This window comes from Porites lutea, chromosome 6 (assembly GCF_958299795.1).
Source record: "Porites lutea chromosome 6, jaPorLute2.1, whole genome shotgun sequence".
NCBI lineage: Eukaryota > Metazoa > Cnidaria > Anthozoa > Scleractinia > Poritidae > Porites > Porites lutea.
Window position 1 is genome coordinate 12,871,552 of NC_133206.1, and position 19,131 is coordinate 12,890,682.

At 39.2% G+C, this 19,131-nt stretch overlaps 2 protein-coding genes and 1 long non-coding RNA gene across 3 annotated transcripts; 1 reads left to right on the forward strand and 2 right to left on the reverse strand.

Moving 5' to 3' along the window:
• Positions 1-861: 861 nt before the first annotated feature.
• LOC140941744 (BTB/POZ domain-containing protein 6-like) lies at positions 862-4,237 on the reverse strand. Its single transcript, XM_073390755.1, has one exon. It carries the CDS (start codon positions 4,161-4,163, stop codon positions 2,835-2,837), a length of 1,329 nt encoding a protein of 442 aa, XP_073246856.1. The 5' UTR covers positions 4,164-4,237; the 3' UTR covers positions 862-2,834.
• Positions 4,238-9,889: 5,652 nt separating this feature from the next.
• On the reverse strand, positions 9,890-11,697 carry LOC140940930 (BTB/POZ domain-containing protein 6-like). Its single transcript, XM_073389890.1, has one exon. The coding sequence runs from the start codon at positions 11,625-11,627 to the stop codon at positions 10,302-10,304; it is 1,326 nt and encodes a 441-aa protein (XP_073245991.1). The 5' UTR covers positions 11,628-11,697; the 3' UTR covers positions 9,890-10,301.
• A 3,620-nt stretch (positions 11,698-15,317) lies between these two features.
• On the forward strand, positions 15,318-18,746 carry LOC140942290 (uncharacterized). The gene is made up of 2 exons (XR_012166522.1): positions 15,318-15,400; positions 18,330-18,746. It is a non-coding gene; the product is annotated as an uncharacterized lncRNA (long non-coding RNA).
• The last annotated feature ends 385 nt before the right edge of the window (positions 18,747-19,131 follow it).

Here is a 19,131-nt window from a genome sequence, read left to right on the forward strand (position 1 = left end):
TAACAGTGGTTATGCAATAAAGCCAAAAAACCAGAAACAAGACAAGGAGACACTAAAACACAGTGGAATACATCGCAGGCCCGGGGGGGGGGGGGGGGGACTCTGCATATGAAAGGGGTGGGGATGCTCGTCGTCTTGCTTAGGGGTGAAAATTTCGGATTTTGGTCTCACTTAGAATGTTCTGGGCAAAAAGCCATCATATATTCAGCCGTGAAGGTCTCGTTTAGGGTTGGACGTGAAAAAATATAACAATTTAACATAATATGTATTGTCTGTGTTTTACCATGGTCTCTTTTAGGGGTAAAAAAAAAAGGTTGTGCCACGCCCAGATTGGTCTCCTTTAGGGGTTTAATTCAAAATTTCCGACGAGTCTCCCCACCCCTTTCATATGTGGAGTCCCCCCCCCCCGGGATCGCAGGTAAGGGTTTTTATTCATTTCATTGAAGGAAAATTAGATTTAACATTAGTTAGCCTTCGCAGATCTCAGTAAGCTTATATTTTATTTCTCATACAAAGTCTCTTATATCAACGGTCGCCTATTAAGCTACACCGGTGCGTCCAGCAGAAAAGGTCACGCGTCACCTATGGTATGTTCTTTACACCCTTTCCTCGTAACGTGAGTTTAGGCGGCATGTGAAAAGGCTATGATGACTGCAGCATTGCAGTTACTCCACAAATGTTTGAAAAAAAGTAGTGTTATCATTTACATTCCCTGGCATGGTAAAGAGGTGCAAGCGTTGTGTCCAGCCCTGAAATCCAGCCGCCAGAATTTGTAAAAAATTTTAAACATGTCCAAATTAATCTACCCACCAAAACAAAGACTGTGTAGAAGAACTGCTAATAAGCCGGATTCATTTTTACAGCTATACCAAAGTATTTTATTCTGACTCAAAAGTTAATGTACATAAATTATGACAATTAAAGGCAAATTAATTACCAATCTAAGTATAATTCAGGTCCAATTGATTTTTATTCCTAGTTATCGAGCAAAAGCCAGAAATATGCAACTCGTAACTTTCTGAGCTTGCTATATAAATTGCAATCACAACTTAGGTGTGAAAATTGACACCTCTGATATCATTTATTTTCCGAAGTCTTGATAGCCTTGATAGCCCTATGTAATTTTGATTCTGGGAAATTTTTTATTATTTGAGTAATACATTTTTGAAATAAACGTGTTTATAGCAGATCTAATACCTTATAAGTGATCTAAAACCAATACTTTTGGAGGAGTTGCCTTTTATTAAGTCACTTGTAAAAGAGTACTTTGTTTTGCTCAGTGTTCTCTGACATCTTCACTCCCAGGGTAATCAGTGAAGCACTGATGTTATAATTTCCCAGCATTGTTCGTCAGTTTTTCCTTGAGACACAGAGGTGGAATTTTTCCCTTATTGCCAGGAATTTAAGACGTTTACTGCAAAATACACAAATTTACCGAGGCCTCTTTCTGCCATACGCCTTGTGGCTTGAAACATTTTACAATTAAGGTTTGCATCGGTTGTTTTAATTAACTCATATAAACCCACAGACTTTTGTCAGTGGCCTTTATAGTTATATAAAACGTTTAACTTAAACGTAAATACTAATAACTATAACAAAATTCCCTAATCTGATTGCTTACAAGCAGCCATGATTTGTTGGCATTAACAGGACATTTTGTATGCCATGCCTATAAGACACTGGACACTGCATGCCATCATAGGCACACTTGAATAACCTGAGATCTCTTTCGCCTTGCCTGCCGCAATGTAATTTTCAAAGCAAAACGAAAATAGAGCCTGATCTCAGGTTACACTTGAATGTCTTTTCTCGTTTTGTTGTCTAGAAAAACTCTTTGAAGATCTTGTGTCTATTTTTAAAAAAGCTTACATCATAGACTTGCCACAAGTCAAGCTCAATTTTTTACTACCAGTACCAAAAACGAGAAGCGATGGACTTTGAGAAAGTCTACACCCACAAATTTTGTCCTATTACTGTTTTGATTAACTGGTAACAGAACGTCTGTTGTCCAATTCGGTCCATAAAATACTTGTTTAAAGAAATCGGACTCCCTCTATGCAATCCTCCAAGTTTGTTAGTCACTCCTAAGATTACAGAGACTAAATTGGACTCCACTGAGTTCTATTTATACCATAATTAAATGTCAAATTATTACATAATCAATGCAAGTCATTGTTTGACTTTCCAGGAACTGTGGCTGATTGTAAGGATATGAGGGCCTGATCATTGTGGTATGAGTAGCCTATCCGAAATTTTAAAGAAACTTTTCCTTTCACTCTTCTTTCAGGGATTTTCCATATAACCTTCTGTTCATAAAAAGGGCACTATGCAGAGATTTTTGCCTGTAACATATATATTTTTTGGACAATGTTTTGAAGACCAAATGGGAAAGGAGCATAAAAATCAAAAAGGCTTTATTTAAAGACCCTCAACTTCTTTTGTATGTCGCCAGTAATGAACAGAGTTGTAGTTATTAGTATTATTGTTATTAATATGGATAACTGGCAGGGTCACAGGACAGAAAGTCAGTATTACAGACTGCCATTCATGCAAGCCGTAGCTGGCATGTACTAGCCCACAAGTCATTTCAACTAGCCCCAAAACCCTTTTTGATTAGCAGGATTGATTATAATCCTTCTGTAATTTGAATTTCCCCAAAAAGCAGCACTTGCCCATCAGGCAAATTACATTGTTTTGTAAGAACAAAAATTACTAGCCCAATAGCAAAATCCACTAGCCCCAGGCTATTAGACACAACTTTCTTTGCACGCTGAACTGGTTACTCTTTCATTTCTTATTTTGACTGAAGGCAGCTATTGCAAACATACAAAAAATTACTTCTTAAAAATAAAAGCAGAGAACTGGCCCCTTGATTCACTTGTTCCATTGTTATCACTGTTTGAGCTGTAAAATTTGAGCTGTACTTGATCACACTTAATAGATGTTTTCCTCCCTTCACCATACCATGAAGGGGGGCCACTAATGAGTGACCTAACCTCATATCTCTTGCTTTTATGCAAACAGAGAGGAGGATCAAAACAGACAGTAAATCCATAATAGCCTAGCTTCTCATCTTTTAATGATGAGTAGGACCCTGTTTTCTTTACGAGTGTAAAATTATTTGAGGTATCCTCAACTTCTGTAGAAACAGTGTACTCATGACCTGCACGGCCAAAATGTTGAATACCATGCAACTTAACAGACTTATCAACAGACAAAACAATCACATCAGGTTTACCAGAATTATATGACCACCACGTTGTTGGTGCATAATAATTTGAAAATCTGTAGCATTGATGGAGCTGTGTGCTGTCAGTCCTTGGGGTCTGCATAAATGGTAAAGGGGAGGTTAACTCAACATCACTATAGAACTTCATTAATTCACTCATCTCTCCAATATTAAGAATTCTCGAATCCAAAACAACAGAGACAAACTCCTTCTGTGACATCAGTGGAAACCGTATTGCTTTCACGATGTCCTCTCCAATGATTCTCCTCTTTGACTCGCCATCAGCAGTTATTCCTTGCCTTTCACTTTCTCTTGTCGCCCAGCGATCAACAGCTTTGAACAGATCCACTTCCTTTACGGTCAGTCTTTCCCTCTTCACAACACTCTCAATAAGGGATCGCTCAAGCGTGACAAAATCATCTGACGTCACAGCTTCTTCCGTGTTCTCCTCGATCACTTCCCAGCATCGATCTTCCAAATCTTTATCCTCAAATTTTTTAGCGTGTGGAAGAATGGAGAATACATTCGCTGTTGATAGGTTTTTTCGAAGATATTCACTGCATTTCTCTGCAAGTGAAGGTACCATGTACTTATTCGCTAAGTACAGAACATGCATCACGTTACTTCCGGTTAGATTCGCCTCATCGCTGTACAAGTACCGAAGGAACTCCAACAGACCGTCGTACTCACAGTCAGGCAGTTCAACATAGTCTTTAGCCTCCGCCAGTTGCCCATAAAACATGGCATAGAAGACAGGACTGCTGATAGCCAGCACGAGCTTGTGGGCTGGAATCGTCTTCCGGGTTTCACTATCTGCTTGCGAAGCAGGAACCACAAACTTTACATCGCTCAATAACTCGTTGTTGAAAATAACCGTGGTTCTTTCTTTAATGGTTGATAGTTTCATCTGCCAGTTTTCTTCAACAGCAGCCATCGTTTCTCTCAGATTAACCGTCTAAATAACTTCTATTCTCTCCGTAGTACTTGTAGTGAGCGATCGTACCCTCTCCTTCCCTTTCCTCTGTGTCGTTGGGCCTGGGAGGCTGGGGAGAGGGTCCATGGTCCCATCTTCCACCGCGCTCCTCCGCAGACTTCCACGACAGTCCTCCGGAAGAAGAGAGAGAGAGGTCCCTCAGCAATAGATCTCAGTGTTGGAGGGGGGCTTACCATTTACACAAACCACCCGGGTGGAAATATTGTGCAAAAACATAAAACTATAAGATTTGACGTGGTGGGAGAACGAGCCGCTAGCTACATAGTATCTCCAAATCAGCGTTACAGACTTAAAAAACTAGAAAAGTGGATTCGCCTCAAATCACAGCCCAGTTTTCTGAAGTGTCCCAAACGGAAATGCGCGAACCATTTGATGTTTTAACCAAAATTTTCTTGCCTACGTGCAGCAAGAATTTCCAGGTTTTCCTGGGTAAATTGTAAGTTAGTAGCCTGTAAAACCACTTTTTTTTTTTTTCGTATCTGCAATTTGACTGTAATGATGAGGACAGTGATGCGGAATTATAAAAAGGGAAGCGATTGATTCGAGGAAGTCACTTTATTTTCGCGAGGATCTCGGGAATGAGGTTAACCGTCAGCCGTCAGCTATAACCCCTCGAAGTCCCCCTCCTACGCGCCTGGGAAAGCGATTGTAGGAAGATTCCCCTCTTGAATGGGTTCTAATTTTTGAGAAATGGACCTTAAACAGGGTATTAGTTTTCGTTTGTCTCACCCTTATAAACACACACCGATCCGAAATTTATGGGAATACTCCCCGGGCAGAGAACCGGGGCGAGGTCTTTTTCCAGTTAATAGATTCTTTTGAAATGGTGAGAGATTTAAAATACCTTCAAACTTTATGAAGGTAAATATTAATCTGCATTTTTAACGGTCCAAAGTAACCTTTTTTGACGGTTGACCGTTGAATTCAAACGAACCCCCTTTGCAGGTCAATGATGGACGCGGACTAAAAACACAAGCTGTTAATTTTTAGCTTTTAGCAAATAGTGGAGGAATGGAAAACAAACTTTGAATGTTTTAGTTCAGTTTAAATTACCCGGCAATAAAACGCTAACAGTATCGCAAAAAGTCCTATGGGCACAAATAAAAATTGTTAGGAGTTTGAGTACAAACTGGGGCTAAAGTGCAGGTCACAGGTCAGGTCACAGGTCGCAGGCCACAGGCCAGGTCACAGGTCAGACCACAGGCCACTTGTCAGGTCACAGGTCAGATCACAGGTCACACACAAAAACAATAGGACACTGGACAAAACTGTTCTTGATTGACATTTTATAATACAAAAATAAAACAAGCCAAAGAACCTCAATTATATTTTTTCTGTTCTGAACTTTACCAAGTCCCACACATGAGAAAATATATTCATGTTGATCACGTAACCAAAGTTGGTAACTAAATCACAAAGGTACGCAAAATCACGTGATTTGTTAGAAAAAAGGAATGTCAAAACGAAGGGTTGTTGCGTTAAGAATATCATGACGTGTTTGTCGATGTTTTGAAAAGCATTCGACGGAAAAACGGAAGAAAAACTTAAGGACAGTCTAAAACTTATTTCACCACTGAAATACGGCAACTCTCTTCAGACTTTCCTCGTCCTACACTCTTCTTGCCACCAGATCGGTCTTCCATCTCTTTTGAAGATGGCGGCCTGTTGCTCGCGCTTCGTACCAGTCACAAAATACTGCTGTGTTAAAGTGTATTCGGCTAAGAACTTCAGACACTGCTATTTGGGCCTCTCGAATAGTTGCTGGACCATATTTCTCGGCTCTTCTCCCAAGAGCTTGCCATTTTCTCACTTTCTGTTGCACAACAGCTTAAAAAACCTCTGTTGGATTTGCCTCGTGGCCCTTAGGTGGGAGCACTCCGCCATTACAACTTGAATCTTTGACTCTGTAAACTGCTGATGTATCAAAGGATTAGAGTGCTGCATTTCAATGACTCGCTCCAAGTTAGCTTGGCTGCATGGTTTATTTGGAGATGACATCCTAACAACACGACAACACTTCGTTTTCAGTGAAAAACATGTGATTTGTTTTTCGTACAAATCACATGATTTTGCACACCTTTGTGATTTCGTTACGAAGTTTGGATTTGCCGTATGATCAGCATGAAAATATAATTCCATGTGTGGAATTTAATATTGTTTAAAGGACAAAAATATCATCAAGGTTCCTTGGCTTATTTTATTTTTGTATAGTAAAACGTCAGTCCAGAACAGTTTTGTGCAGTGTCCTATTGTTTTTTGTGTGACCTGTGACCTGACCTGTGGCCTGTGACCTGTGACCTGTGGCCTGTAACCTGACCTGTGACCTGTGACCTGCACTTTAGCTCCGCCGAATTCCCTAACCTGTACATTCTTCTCAAGATTGCGGCTACTCTTCTCGTGACATCATGCGAGGGCGAGCGTTCAATCAACACAATGAGAAGGCTGAACATTTACATGCGATGTACCATGGGCGAGAGTAGGCTCTCCTCACTGGCCATCATGCATATCAAGTACGATATGCCTATCGATCTGGACAAAGTCATGGTCAATTTGTTTGAAGGCCTCCACACGTGGATGATACAATTGCAAAGTTTGCCTTACGAAACGGAATAGTCCTTTTGTGAGTTGATAATTACCTGAATTACGTTAGCCCATGTTGTTGCCCCAATATATCCTATAGTGACCTAGTATTATATGTAGTCAAAATAATCCCACCATTGAAGATATTTCCTTAACAGGCGTTCCGGATTTGACAAATGGAGTCTCGAAAGACGAAAGGCGGGGAATACGATTTTTGGGGACCTAGGTGATACGTGTTTAATACATATTAACGTTTGACGCTGCTTTCAGTACAATAACAACGGAGCCGGGGAATTTGGGGGCTTAAGCTTTTTCTCCGAAATACCTTGCAGCACACTTCGAGTTTTGTAAAACGTTTCGTGTACTTAGCCGGTATGTATCACTATGTATGAATTAATGCTCCAAGTCAAACGGAAATATTGTTGTTATGACTATAAAAAATACCTGTTATTTTAGACTTGATCGAGATTGAAATATTCAAGTGGAGACTACTGAAAATAGCATTTCCAGGTTTCTAGATTTCAACATTTTCTGGGGTAGCAATTTGCCCCAACAAACCCCTAGAGGCTCGCGCCTTTGGCGTTCGCAGTATTTCCTTCTGTTAAGAAATATTCATATCAGTACGAACACCCCTCCTGCCCAGCTACGCGCCTGTTTCCTAATACTTTAATAGTCCAGTTTCGAATCAAAAATTACCGCTGAATATAGACATTAACGACACATTCATACAGGGTTAGCCTCGACGTAAAGTAAAATATTCAGAAATTCTGGCAAGTAAGTGTTTGAAATTTGAATATACACAATAGACAGAGTAATAAACATGTCTTTTTCTCGTTGCAATTTGTGAATATATTACTTCAGATTGAGGCTAGAATGTAAAAAATGCGTCTTCACTTCTTTAATTCAGCGGTCATAGCGAACTCGAAAATGGACTATTGTATAAAAGTTCAGTTCTTACTGGATTTATTTCTCTTGTAGCTGGGAGTTTACATGCTCTTGAATTTTAGCTTATATAATAGATCACACCGGGAACACACCGCCAACAAGGCTACACCAACACGGGCGCAAATGACAACTCCCAACAATGTTGGGAGTTGAATTTTCTCCTCCCCTCTCCTTGCGCTTTGCGCAAAATGCCTCGTTATCTCCCAGAGAGGAAAAAGAGGTTTCCCTCTTGGGCTGGAGCTGAAAAAATTCGCAGTGAATTTGAATTTCGGCGAAAAAACGGCATTTTTGTTGCGACTGGTCCAGGACCCTGCAGCCAGATAGAAATGACCAGCCCTGACTTCGTCTTGTGAAGGGAGTAACAGTGGTTATGCAATAAAGCCAAAAAACTAGAAACAAGTTAAGACAAGGAGACACCAAAACACAGTGGAATACATCGCAGGCCCGGGGGGGGGGCTCTGCATATGGAAGGGGTGGGGATGCTCGTCGTCTCGCTTAGGGGTGTAAATTTCGGATTTTGGTCTCACTTAGAATGTTCTGGGCAAAAAGCCATCATATTTAGCCGTGAAGGTCTCGTTTAGGGTTGCACGTGAAAAAAATATAACAATATAACATAATATATATATTGTCTGTGTTTTACCGTCAGTTTTTCCTTGAGACACAGAGGTGGAATTTTTCCCTTATTGCCAGGAATTTAAGACGTTTACTGCAAAATACACAAATTTACCGAGGCCTCTTTCCGCCATATGCCTTGTGGCTTAAAACATTTTACAAAGGTTTGGATCGGTTGTTTTAATTAACTCATATAAACCCACAGACTTTTGTCAGTGGCCTTTATAGTTATATAAAACGTTTAACTTAAACGTAATTACTAATAACTATAACAAAATTCCCTAATCTGATTGCTTACAAGCAGCCATGATTTCAGCATTAACAGGACATTTTGTATGCCATGCCTAAGACACTGGACACTGCATGCCATCATAGGCACACTTGAATAACCTGAGATCTCTTTCGCCTTGCCTGCCGCAATGTAATTTTCAAAGCGAAACGAAAATAGAGCCTCATCTCAGGTTACACTTGAATGTCTTTTCTTGTTTGTTGTCTAGAAAAACTCTTTGAAGATCTTGTGTCTATCTTTAAAAAAGCTTACATCATAGACTTGCCACAAGTCAAGCTCAATTTTTTTACTACCAGTACCAGAAACGAGAAGCGATGGACTTTGAGAAAGTCTACACCCACAAATTTTGTCCTATTACTGTTTTGATTAAGTGGTAACAGAACATCTGTTGTCCAATTCAGCGCATAAAATACTATTGTTTTAAGAAATAGGACTCCCTCTATGCAGTCCTCCAAGTTTGTTAGTCACTCCTAAGATTACAGCACCCAGTTCTATTTATACCATAATTAAATGTCCAATTATTACATAATCAATGCGAGTCATTGTTTGACTTTCCAGGACCTGTGGCTGAGTGTAAGGATATGAAGGCCTGATCAGTATGGTATGAGCAGCCTATGCGAAATTTTAAAGAAACTTTTCCTTTCACTCTTCTTTTGGGAATTTTCCATATAACCTTCTGTTCATACAAAGGGCACTATGCAGAGATTTTTGCCTGTATTAAACAATGGACAATGTTTTTGAAGATCAAATGGGAAAAGAGCATAAAAATCAAAAAGGCTTTCAGCGCCGTAGCTAGTATGAGGCCAACCGAGGCACTCGCCTCGGTAAAATTTTGACGAATTTCGCCGATCATTTTTATTTTACATAAGCGATCATCGGATATTTTTAACGCATCATGATATTACAAAGAATTCAGCAATTCAGTCAATATACTATGAAAAAATTACCATATCATCGATCTCAAGGGGCTACGTACGTTAACTCAAATTTTTTTTGAACAAATACTGATCAAAACCATCGGCGAGGTTAACGGTCACCCAGATTATGTAGCTTGTTTCTGATTATTGCTTTTTAAATTCCACTTAAATTAACCCGAAAAAAGGCCCAGAAAACGCTGCAAATCGCATTTCCGAGAGACTAAAGTTCAAAATTTCTCGGGGGGGGGGACATGCCCCCGAACCCCCCTAGCAACTCCCGCCTGCCTCGGTTGGCCGTTTGGTATGGCTACGGCACTGGCTTTATTTAAAGCCCCTGAACTTCTTTTGTGTGTCGCCAGTGATCAACAGAGTTGTAGTTATTAATATTATTGTTATTAATATGGATAACTGGCAGGGTGGAAAGAAAGTCAATATTACAGACTGCCATTCGGGCAAGCTGTAGCTGGCATGTACCAGCCCACAAGTCATTTCAACTAGCCCCAAAACCCTTTTTGATTAGCAGGATTGATTAAAATCCTTCTGTAATTTGAATTTCCCAGAAAACAGCACTTGCCCGTCAGGCAAATTACATTGTAAGAACAAAAATTACTAACCCAATAGCAGAATCCACTAGCCCCAGGCTATCGGACATGACTTTCTTTGCACGCTGAACTGGTTACTCTTTCATTTCTTATTTTGACTGAAGGCAACCAAGTACTGCAAACATACAAAAAATTACTTCTTAAAAATAAAAGTAGAGAACTGGCCACTTGATTCACCTGTTCCATTGTTATCACCCGTTGAATTGTAAAAATTGAACTGTACTTGACCACACTCAAAAGATGTTTTACCCCCTTGACCATACCATGAAATGGGGCCTCTAATGAGTGACCTAACCACATATTTCTTGCTTTCATGTAAACAGAGAGGAGGATCAAAACAGACAGTAAATCCGTAATAGCCTAGCTTCTCATCTTTTAATGATGAGTAGGACCCTGTTTTCTTTACCAGTGTAAAATTATTTGTGGTATCTTTAACCTCTGTAGAAACTGTGTACTGCCCACCTTCACTGCCAAAATGTTGAATACCATGCAACTTAACAGACTTATTAACAGACAAAACAATCGCATCAGGTGTACCATTATATGACCAGCACGTTGATGGTGAATTGTAATTTGAAAATCTGTAGCATTGATGGAGCTGTGTGCTGTCAGTTCTTGGGGTCTGTATAAATGGTAAAGGGGAGGTTAACTCAACATCATTATAGAACTTCATTAGATCACTCATCTCTCCAAAATTAAGAATTCTCGAATCTAAACCAACAGAGACAAACTCCTTCTGTGACATCAGTGGAAACCGTATTGCTTTCACGATGTCCTCTCCAATGATTATTCTCTTTGACTCGCCATCAGCAGTTATTCCTTGCCTTTCACTTTCTCTTGTCGCCCAGCGATCAACAGCTTTGAACAGATCCACTTCTTTTACGGTCAGTCTTTCCCTCTTCACAACACTCTCAACAAGAGATCGCTCAAGCGTGACAAAATCATCTGACGTCACAGCTTCCTCTGTGTTTGCCTCAATCACTTCCCAGCATCGATCTTCCAGATCTTTATCATCCAATTTTTTAGCGTGTGGAAGGATGGAGAATACATTGGCTGTTGACAGGTTTTCTCGTAGATATTCACTGCATTTCTCAGCAAGTGAAGGTACCATGTACTTATTCGCTAAGTACAGAACATGCATCACGTTACTTCCGGTTAGATTCGCCTCATTGCTGTACAAGTACCGAAGAAACTCCAACAGATTGTCGTACTCACAGTCAGGCAGTTCAACACAGTCTTTAGCCTCCGCCAGTTGCCCATAGAACATGGCATAGAAGACAGGACTGCTAATAGCCAGCACGAGCTTGTGGGCTGGAATCGTCTTCCGGGTTTCACTTTCATCTTCTGAAACAGGAACCATAAACTTTATATCGCTCAATAACTCGTTGTCGAAAATAGCCGTGGTTCTTTCCTTAATGGTTGATAGTTTCATCTGCCAGTTTTCTTCAACAGCAGCCATCCTTTCTCTCAGATTATCCGTCCAAATAACTTCTTTTGTGTCCGTAGTACTTGCAGTGAGTGATCTTACTCTCTCCGGGGAGGGGGAAAGGGAAAAAGAAATGGGAGACGGGCTTCCCATCATCCACCGCGCTTTTTTCGGGAATACCCAGGGGCGCTTTCTAGTCCATCAGCTAGGGGGGTTGTATGGCTCACTCCAGGGGAACAAACAAAACATGTATAATCTAAATGTTTGAGTAAAAAGCATCACAAAAATGCATGATAGCAAGGATAGAACGGTAGCTTTCACTTTGTAAATCGAATTTTAAATTTCCCACTTTAACCCTTATTTTGGTCGCCATCTTGGATTTATAAACAAACCTTTGATTCCCTCTTAATTTAAACACACTTTTTTTAAAAAGAATATTTGAACCACTAGGTATCTGAGATATTAGGGAGTTTAAGATACGGAGACTACGGACTACGAACTACGGCTGGACGAGCGTTGTCCTTTGTTCGTAGCAGTGGGTTGAGTCGTGCAAATATAGAACGTTAAGATTGCACTACAGACAGTAGACTACGAGAGAAGAGGCGGAGAGGGAAACAACACGCAAAGATTTTCTTGTTTTCATCACAGTTCACAAAAATGCAAGTCTGACAGTTTTGCAAGTGATCTTATCTTTAGAACAAATGAACAAATTCTTCCATACTTGAAGGAAGCAATTACGTCGGGTGAAATTGGTAAACAAAGTTTTGGTTACACAGGTTTTACTTTGTTGCCCATAATTTCTAAGTCAAATATTAAAGAAATAGACAGAAATAGTAATAGCTCATTTATTAGATTTAGAAGATGGACTTCTCCGACTACTGATCTGATTTAATTTGAAGTATTGAAATGCCGAGTCTCGATTGTCTTGAAGATGTTTACATCATTTTCATTCAGCAAATACGATACAAAAACTCGCATAAACAAAGGTTACACAAGTAGAAAGACACAATAATCAGTTCGAACAAACATTGAAACTTTCCAAGTGCGAAGAGAAAGTAAATTACCTGCATGATTTCTCTTCTCCTCGGCCGTCAATCTGAATTCTGCGTATAAACAGCTAAGCTTATTATGAGCTTAGCTAGATAAAAATGAGGTCACAACAGTGGATTAAAAGTGTAACTTTGAGCAGAAATTAGACACAACTTACATATTTCGCTTCCCTCTCGCTCAAACCAGGTGAATTGAAAACTTTTTTAACGAAAAGACGAGATTCTGAATTACCGAGACAACAAAATACGGGCAGAATGTTCTCCGTAGTCCCGACTACGCGAAACAGCTCAACAACTCACCGTAACCGCAGGACTACGCGGAAAAAACGAAACGTCACGTGGTTTTGAACATGCGTAGTAGCATGTTTAACCGTAGTCGTAGTCCGTAGTCGCCGTATCTTAAGGTGATTCCCTAGTTTTGCACTGCGCATCTCTTACTGCGCATAACAAGATGGCCGCCGTAAAAAAGAGCATGTGAAGTAATATTATTAAAATGAAGTTGACTGAAGAGAAACGCTATTGGAATTTTTGTTTTCTGTTGTTTTTTTGCCGAGGTGAGACTCAATGTGTTGGGAATGTGCATAACGTAAGCAGTACGCGTGTTGCTGAGTTCGACCTCCTCTCGGAGAACCTCGATAGTGGATGTTTAACTTGTGCTTACTCACTTTGATTTTCATTTAAACACTTTCTTTATCACAGTGTGTCCTAGATGTGATATCTCGATGTAAATTCTGTAAAAATGGATTTATTAATACTTTCTTCCCCCTTTCACATACATTCTATTTTGAAACTCGCCCCAGTCCTCTCTCAAAAATCGGAGAAAATGCGTTTGGTGCGCACTTTCTGCAGCTCTACCGCAAAAACGAGTACGGTGACCCCCATTTTTTATTTCATGATTTTAATAAGGACAGTGCTTCCTTTCGAGGAGAAAAAAATTGGCACTAATCTATGTTCAGTTTTTTGGTAATTTTACTAAATTGTACGGATTGAGGCATCACGGGTCGAAAAGCGCGCGTCCAATTTAATTCTACTTTGGAGCGTAAAGTAAAAACAAGGGCATTAAAAGGCATTTTTCTGGTACGTAAGTGGATAAACAATACATTAAAGTCAAATTCTGTGTGATGTCACATGCATCATCGAAAAAATCTCTCCTTTTTGTCTAGTTTTGCGCTGCCCGCGGTTTTGGTAAAAGGGTCCTAAATAGCCGTATTTGTCAGCATTGTGACGTCAAAACGAGCACGGTGACCCTCACTTTTTATTACTTTTTTATCATCTTCTTGACTTGTTACATCAGTGTACCAAGTTTTAGCTAAAATCTATGTTAGGTTCTTTTACTATGGAATCACCTTAAACTCCCTATTATTTTAGCATTGTTAAGGTTAGTCAAGACATGATGACGTCATACATGACGTCACAGTGACCGCCATTTTGCTTTTAAAATTAGCCTATTCAACTAATATCTCAATCATCTAAATAAGAAAATTGCTATTAACATTAATTAAACGTTGGAAGTTCTTCTTTTTCACATTACAAACCTGTTTTGTAACGGCTTGGAAACTAAAATTTGATAGCATTTTGTTTTGAATAAGGGTATAGGCATGATTTTCAGTGGAACATGCCTAGCGAGCGTAAAAAACGCATCCAGTCTGAGGATTAATGAGAGAGGGAAAATTTTATATATTTAGGCATGACAAAATTCAAGGGAACATTGGTACTTAGAAATAACATCTCATAGGCATGGAAAAAATGGGTTCATGCCCTCGCAGCCCAAAATTGACCGAGCTAAACTTAGGTCCCAGATCTCTCGCCGGGTTGATAATTCATTCCCAGTTTTTGCTCCTCTGGTTTGGCATGCCGGGCATGCCGATGGTGAAGCCATTTGGTTTGGCATGCCCGGCATGCCAGGCAAGAAATTGACATGCCCAGCGAGACTGATTTTGATGTTCGCTTCAGCATCGTATCCTGAGAATCACATATAATCGCCAAATATATCTTAGGGAGCTTGAAGTTACAGGTTTCATGCCTGGCAATAAATACATAACAAAAAAAGTCATGTTTGTCACAATGTGTGTCACGGGATCGACTGGCAAAACTGAAGACAGAAGACTGGATTTATAAATAAAAAGCACAACAAAACAACATTATTCATGCATAAAATAGAATACTTAACTTGCAATCAAAGATTAATCCTTTTATTTCAAACCGATACTGACATTTCTAGGTCCAGATTTAAATTTGATCGCGGAAAAGCGTCTAAAACAATAAGATAACAAATCTTCTCAGTATAAACTTATCCATGCTTAAGTTTTATCGCGTCGGAATTTTTCCCGGTCAACAGCATTAAAAGACTGGTGAAAATTAAGCTTACCAGGTCGTTCAAGTCAGTACGAGAGTACGACGTTAATACTGCAAAGACGTTCAGATTTGGTGAATTTGGACTGCCTTCTCAGAGAGATTTTGCTTAGTTTTTCAGTACGCTTCTTGTCGGCTATGCGAATCTCGCAAACTGCTCCTTGCTGACGATAGTCCTTTGAGCAACGTCATCTGCGTCATCCGAAGATACCCCGAGCACGCACGAAATCGGCCGAATTTCCGCAGAAGTGTTTTCGGATGACGATGAATCTAGTTTGATGTAGCGTGGCAGTTGTGGCGTCACGATGTCGTCATGTGTCTTCGCACTTGTTTGTCTTTTTTTTCTGCGGTGCATAGTTGAGATGTTGGTGAATGCTGGACAAGAAATGGATTCTGCGAGAGACTGTAAGTACAAATTTAGTATTAATTTCGTAAAGAAAAAGCCTGAATATCGAACAAATCCCGTAAATTAGCCTTTTGGCATTCAGTTTATCTTGCTGTTGAGCATGCCTAAGAACTCCGGCATAAGTGGTTGTCAACTCGTTCACTTCGGATTGTTTCTGTTTGTATGTCTTGTAATCTTCTTCTGCTGCTAAGAAGACTAGCTAGAGAAAACTTCAAAAATATAGAAACCAAAGCTAAAAAAAGTCAGATCTAATTTTATAGCTCGAGTATAATTATTTTTGGCACCTACGGTCATATTTTTTCACTGTAATGGTAAAGTTACTTACAGGGCGGATAAAGGTTGGGCGGTGAAACGAGCGCTCCGCTCTTCATTTAATGTGTGATGCGGAGTAGGACTGGCACGAGCGCTCTTTCCGCGCTTCCGGTGCGCTTCAAGGCCGGCGAAATTTTCCTTTTTGCAAACCGGAAATCCTATTTTCTTTCTGTAATTTCAGGCTACAGTGTTAAATAGATAAATTCTTTTCATAACAATATCAATAAACAGTTTCATATGTTTGTGTCTGTACGTCTATAGGTCAAACTTGTTGGTCGTATAATGCCAAAATTTGAGTTTAATTTGAAAGTGTTGAATACCTCCTCCTTCCACTAAATATCACCTAATCGTCTTTCACCGTTTCGTTTGCAAAAGCTTAACACTTCTTAACCTCAATTTTTACATATGTTAAAGAGGGATAAATTTTATATAACATAACAAAAAATTAGATTGATATATATTGATATAGTGGCGTTGTACTTCTTCAAACTTTGCTTCTCGTTTGCAACGCGACATGGCGATTCGCGCAATGCGTTGCAAATCCGGCAACCGCATGTAAACAAAATTTATTAAGGTTAGTTGTAAGGTTTTTTCTCCGTTTTTCTCTCTAAAACAAAACAAGGTAAACAGTAAAAACTGAGGGGAAACTAATTTTGAAGTTTCGAAGAAACAGAAAGACGTATGAGATGTTTTTTTCAAAATTAAAAAGAAGGATGATGGTGATTGAAATTAGCATAATTTCACCTTGCACGAGCTGCACGCATTTATAAAATATACGTCATCTAGTTATGAAACACGATCTGCTGTCTTTTAGTTTTGCCATGGATGACATGGATGAGATTTTCCTTCGTGCTTTAGACAGTACTTAGTTGTTTTTGTTTTGGAATAACATCGACATTGGCGAGTAGCAGAACGAAAATATAATTCAGTGGTAGAGTCATGGAAGTAATAAAAGAAACCCTTTGAAAGAAATGTTTGTCTACTCCAACTAAACCTCCCGCAAAAAATAGCAACATTTGCCTCTCGGAGACAGCGTACCAGCACAAAGGAACGAGGAAGAAGTGCAAGAAAACAAATTATCAAGGCGCCATAATTCAGTGACAGCGGCAGTGTCTTATGTACAAACCACATCGCAAGCCCCGACCGAAGTCGAAAACAAGCAACATTTCTAAACATAGTGCCAGTCCACTGCATCACACCTTTTTGCTCGGACGCGCTCGTTTCACCGCCCTACCTTTATCCGCCCTGGTTACTTATTTTTGCTGCATAGTTTGACTGTTGTTTGAAAGACAATCAAACGGATATTACAATCACTTTTGGAGACAAAATAAAATATCCGTAAATCAACTGCCAAAATCAGATTTGGATTTCGCTTTAAAAAAATGAACATGCTGCAGGTGTCAATGCAAAGTTGTAAACAACTCAATATAAGCAGTCTGTGAATGTGCGTTTAGGTCCACAAAACTAATTTTTCTTTTGGACATCTCATCCAAGCAAAGACTTAAGGCTTACATTGCTTGTCTACGAGTGTACTACAAAATGCTTTGCTACAGTAAGCCTCTGAGAGGCGATTCTGTTAAATTTATAGGACACTAAAATGCAAATAATTCTAAGCTTAAACAACCTGGCTGGGTCCGACTTTTGAATTACAAAATGTTCACGTTTGCCCGCTCTACTTTGAATGAACATGGTTTTTGAAATGATTTTGTACTATTTTAACCCGAAAATTATGACTGGGTTATAAAGCTTTTAAAACGGACGAAAACTAAGCTAATAAACAAATTCAATGTAAAAAACTAAGATTTAGTCCCGTTTTCAGCTTTGCTTTGTGGGCCGAAAAATTTACCTTTACGCAAAAACAAAAGCAAACAATGAGGCTTTTATTCGACATTTTTTCTGAGAATTTTATCTGATCAATTTAATGTCACTAGCATTGTTTTCGTACAGGAATTTTCCTAATTATATGAGCTTTTAATTTAATAATTTTGATACTCTATAAACTTCTCATTTGATAGCTTCACTTTTTTATACACCGATTGAGAAACAAATTCGCTCTCGTTAAATCCTATTTTATGACCTATTTATACGAAACATACGAAATGATGTAACCGGACAGGCTTTAACCTTTGGTCCTAATTTACTTTTTCTTCGCAAGCCCTAATCAGCTGACGGGCCATGAGAGAATATCGCCACAAAAAGATGCGAAAAAGTTTTCGCAGAGTTTCCTTTACATATTCCGGCTTTATATGGGTCTACACCTCACCTGCTTAAAAATGAAACTGTTGTTCAATTAAGTGTCAGTCAAACTCGGTATAATCTTGACATGCAAATCCAAATGCACTGGTTTATTTCGCAGTAGAAGAGCGTGTAAACATCATCGAACAACGCAATGTAAATTGGCTAATGTGAGACCACGTTTCTTTCACTTTATTTACCATGCATTTATCTCAATTGCATACTCTTGTGAAATTAGCCTCAGACAATTAGTTTCGACCTTTAACAGACTCAACAAGCCAGCATGAAAATATGTTAAGAGAAGCTGAGCTCTACATGTTCTATTTCTTTTTTTCATATTGCCCTTGCATGTGTTAACATTCCATTTCTTTTTTGTTACAGGTAACTTCCAGACATGACGAGGAGATAATTACTTTTCTAGAGAGCAATTCTTTGATACTGTCAGTTATTACTGACTTACTTTGAGTAAAAAACAAAGAACACAGACACTGGTAATGACACAAAAACATTAATCCCTGGCAAGCCTACAAAACACGAAAGAGGAACTCAGACTCCTTATCAAAATGTGAAACAAGATAAAAACAGCTTTTCTGACGTAGGGAAAATTGCGTTAGAGAGATTTGTAATTGCAACGTTATATTTAAGCACATTGCATTGTCAAACATCATAATTTACTGAATAATGAACAGTGATTTTGGGGCTTAGCTCAGTTTGTAATGAACTTTGAAAGATATTCTATAACCTTGTATTTTTAAAAGCTTTCATGGAACATAGATGCATTTTATTATACAATGAAAATAGTCTCTGTCTCTCTTTTTACTGATTTCAGTCAATTCCATTTTATTCGCAATGTGAAATGGGAATCCTATTAAAGACCCATTAAAAGGGGTGAGGAGTTTTTACAATCCCCCAACAGGTCATCTCCACGATGACGCTGTTTTATTACTACGGCAGAATCCCTCAGGGTTTTTCTTTCTTGTGAAAATTATAGCTTTTGTCATTTAAACTTCGCTGGGACAACCAAATCTATGAAAATGAAAGGAACAGCAATGACGTCATCGTGTAACCGTTCATCAAAAGATAAGGACTGTGATCTGTTTAGTTTTTTTTTTTTTAGCCAGGCTTAAAATCTCTGTAGATTCAAGGAATTATAACCTGTGCGTTGAGAGCATGCCAGAGACCG

Bases quoted from the DNA above. Each gene is read 5' to 3' on its own strand.
- LOC140940930 (XM_073389890.1), bottom strand. From the start codon at position 11,627: ATGGCTGCTGTTGAAGAAAACTGGCAGATGAAACTATCAACCATTAAG.
- LOC140941744 (XM_073390755.1), bottom strand. From the start codon at position 4,163: ATGGCTGCTGTTGAAGAAAACTGGCAGATGAAACTATCAACCATTAAA.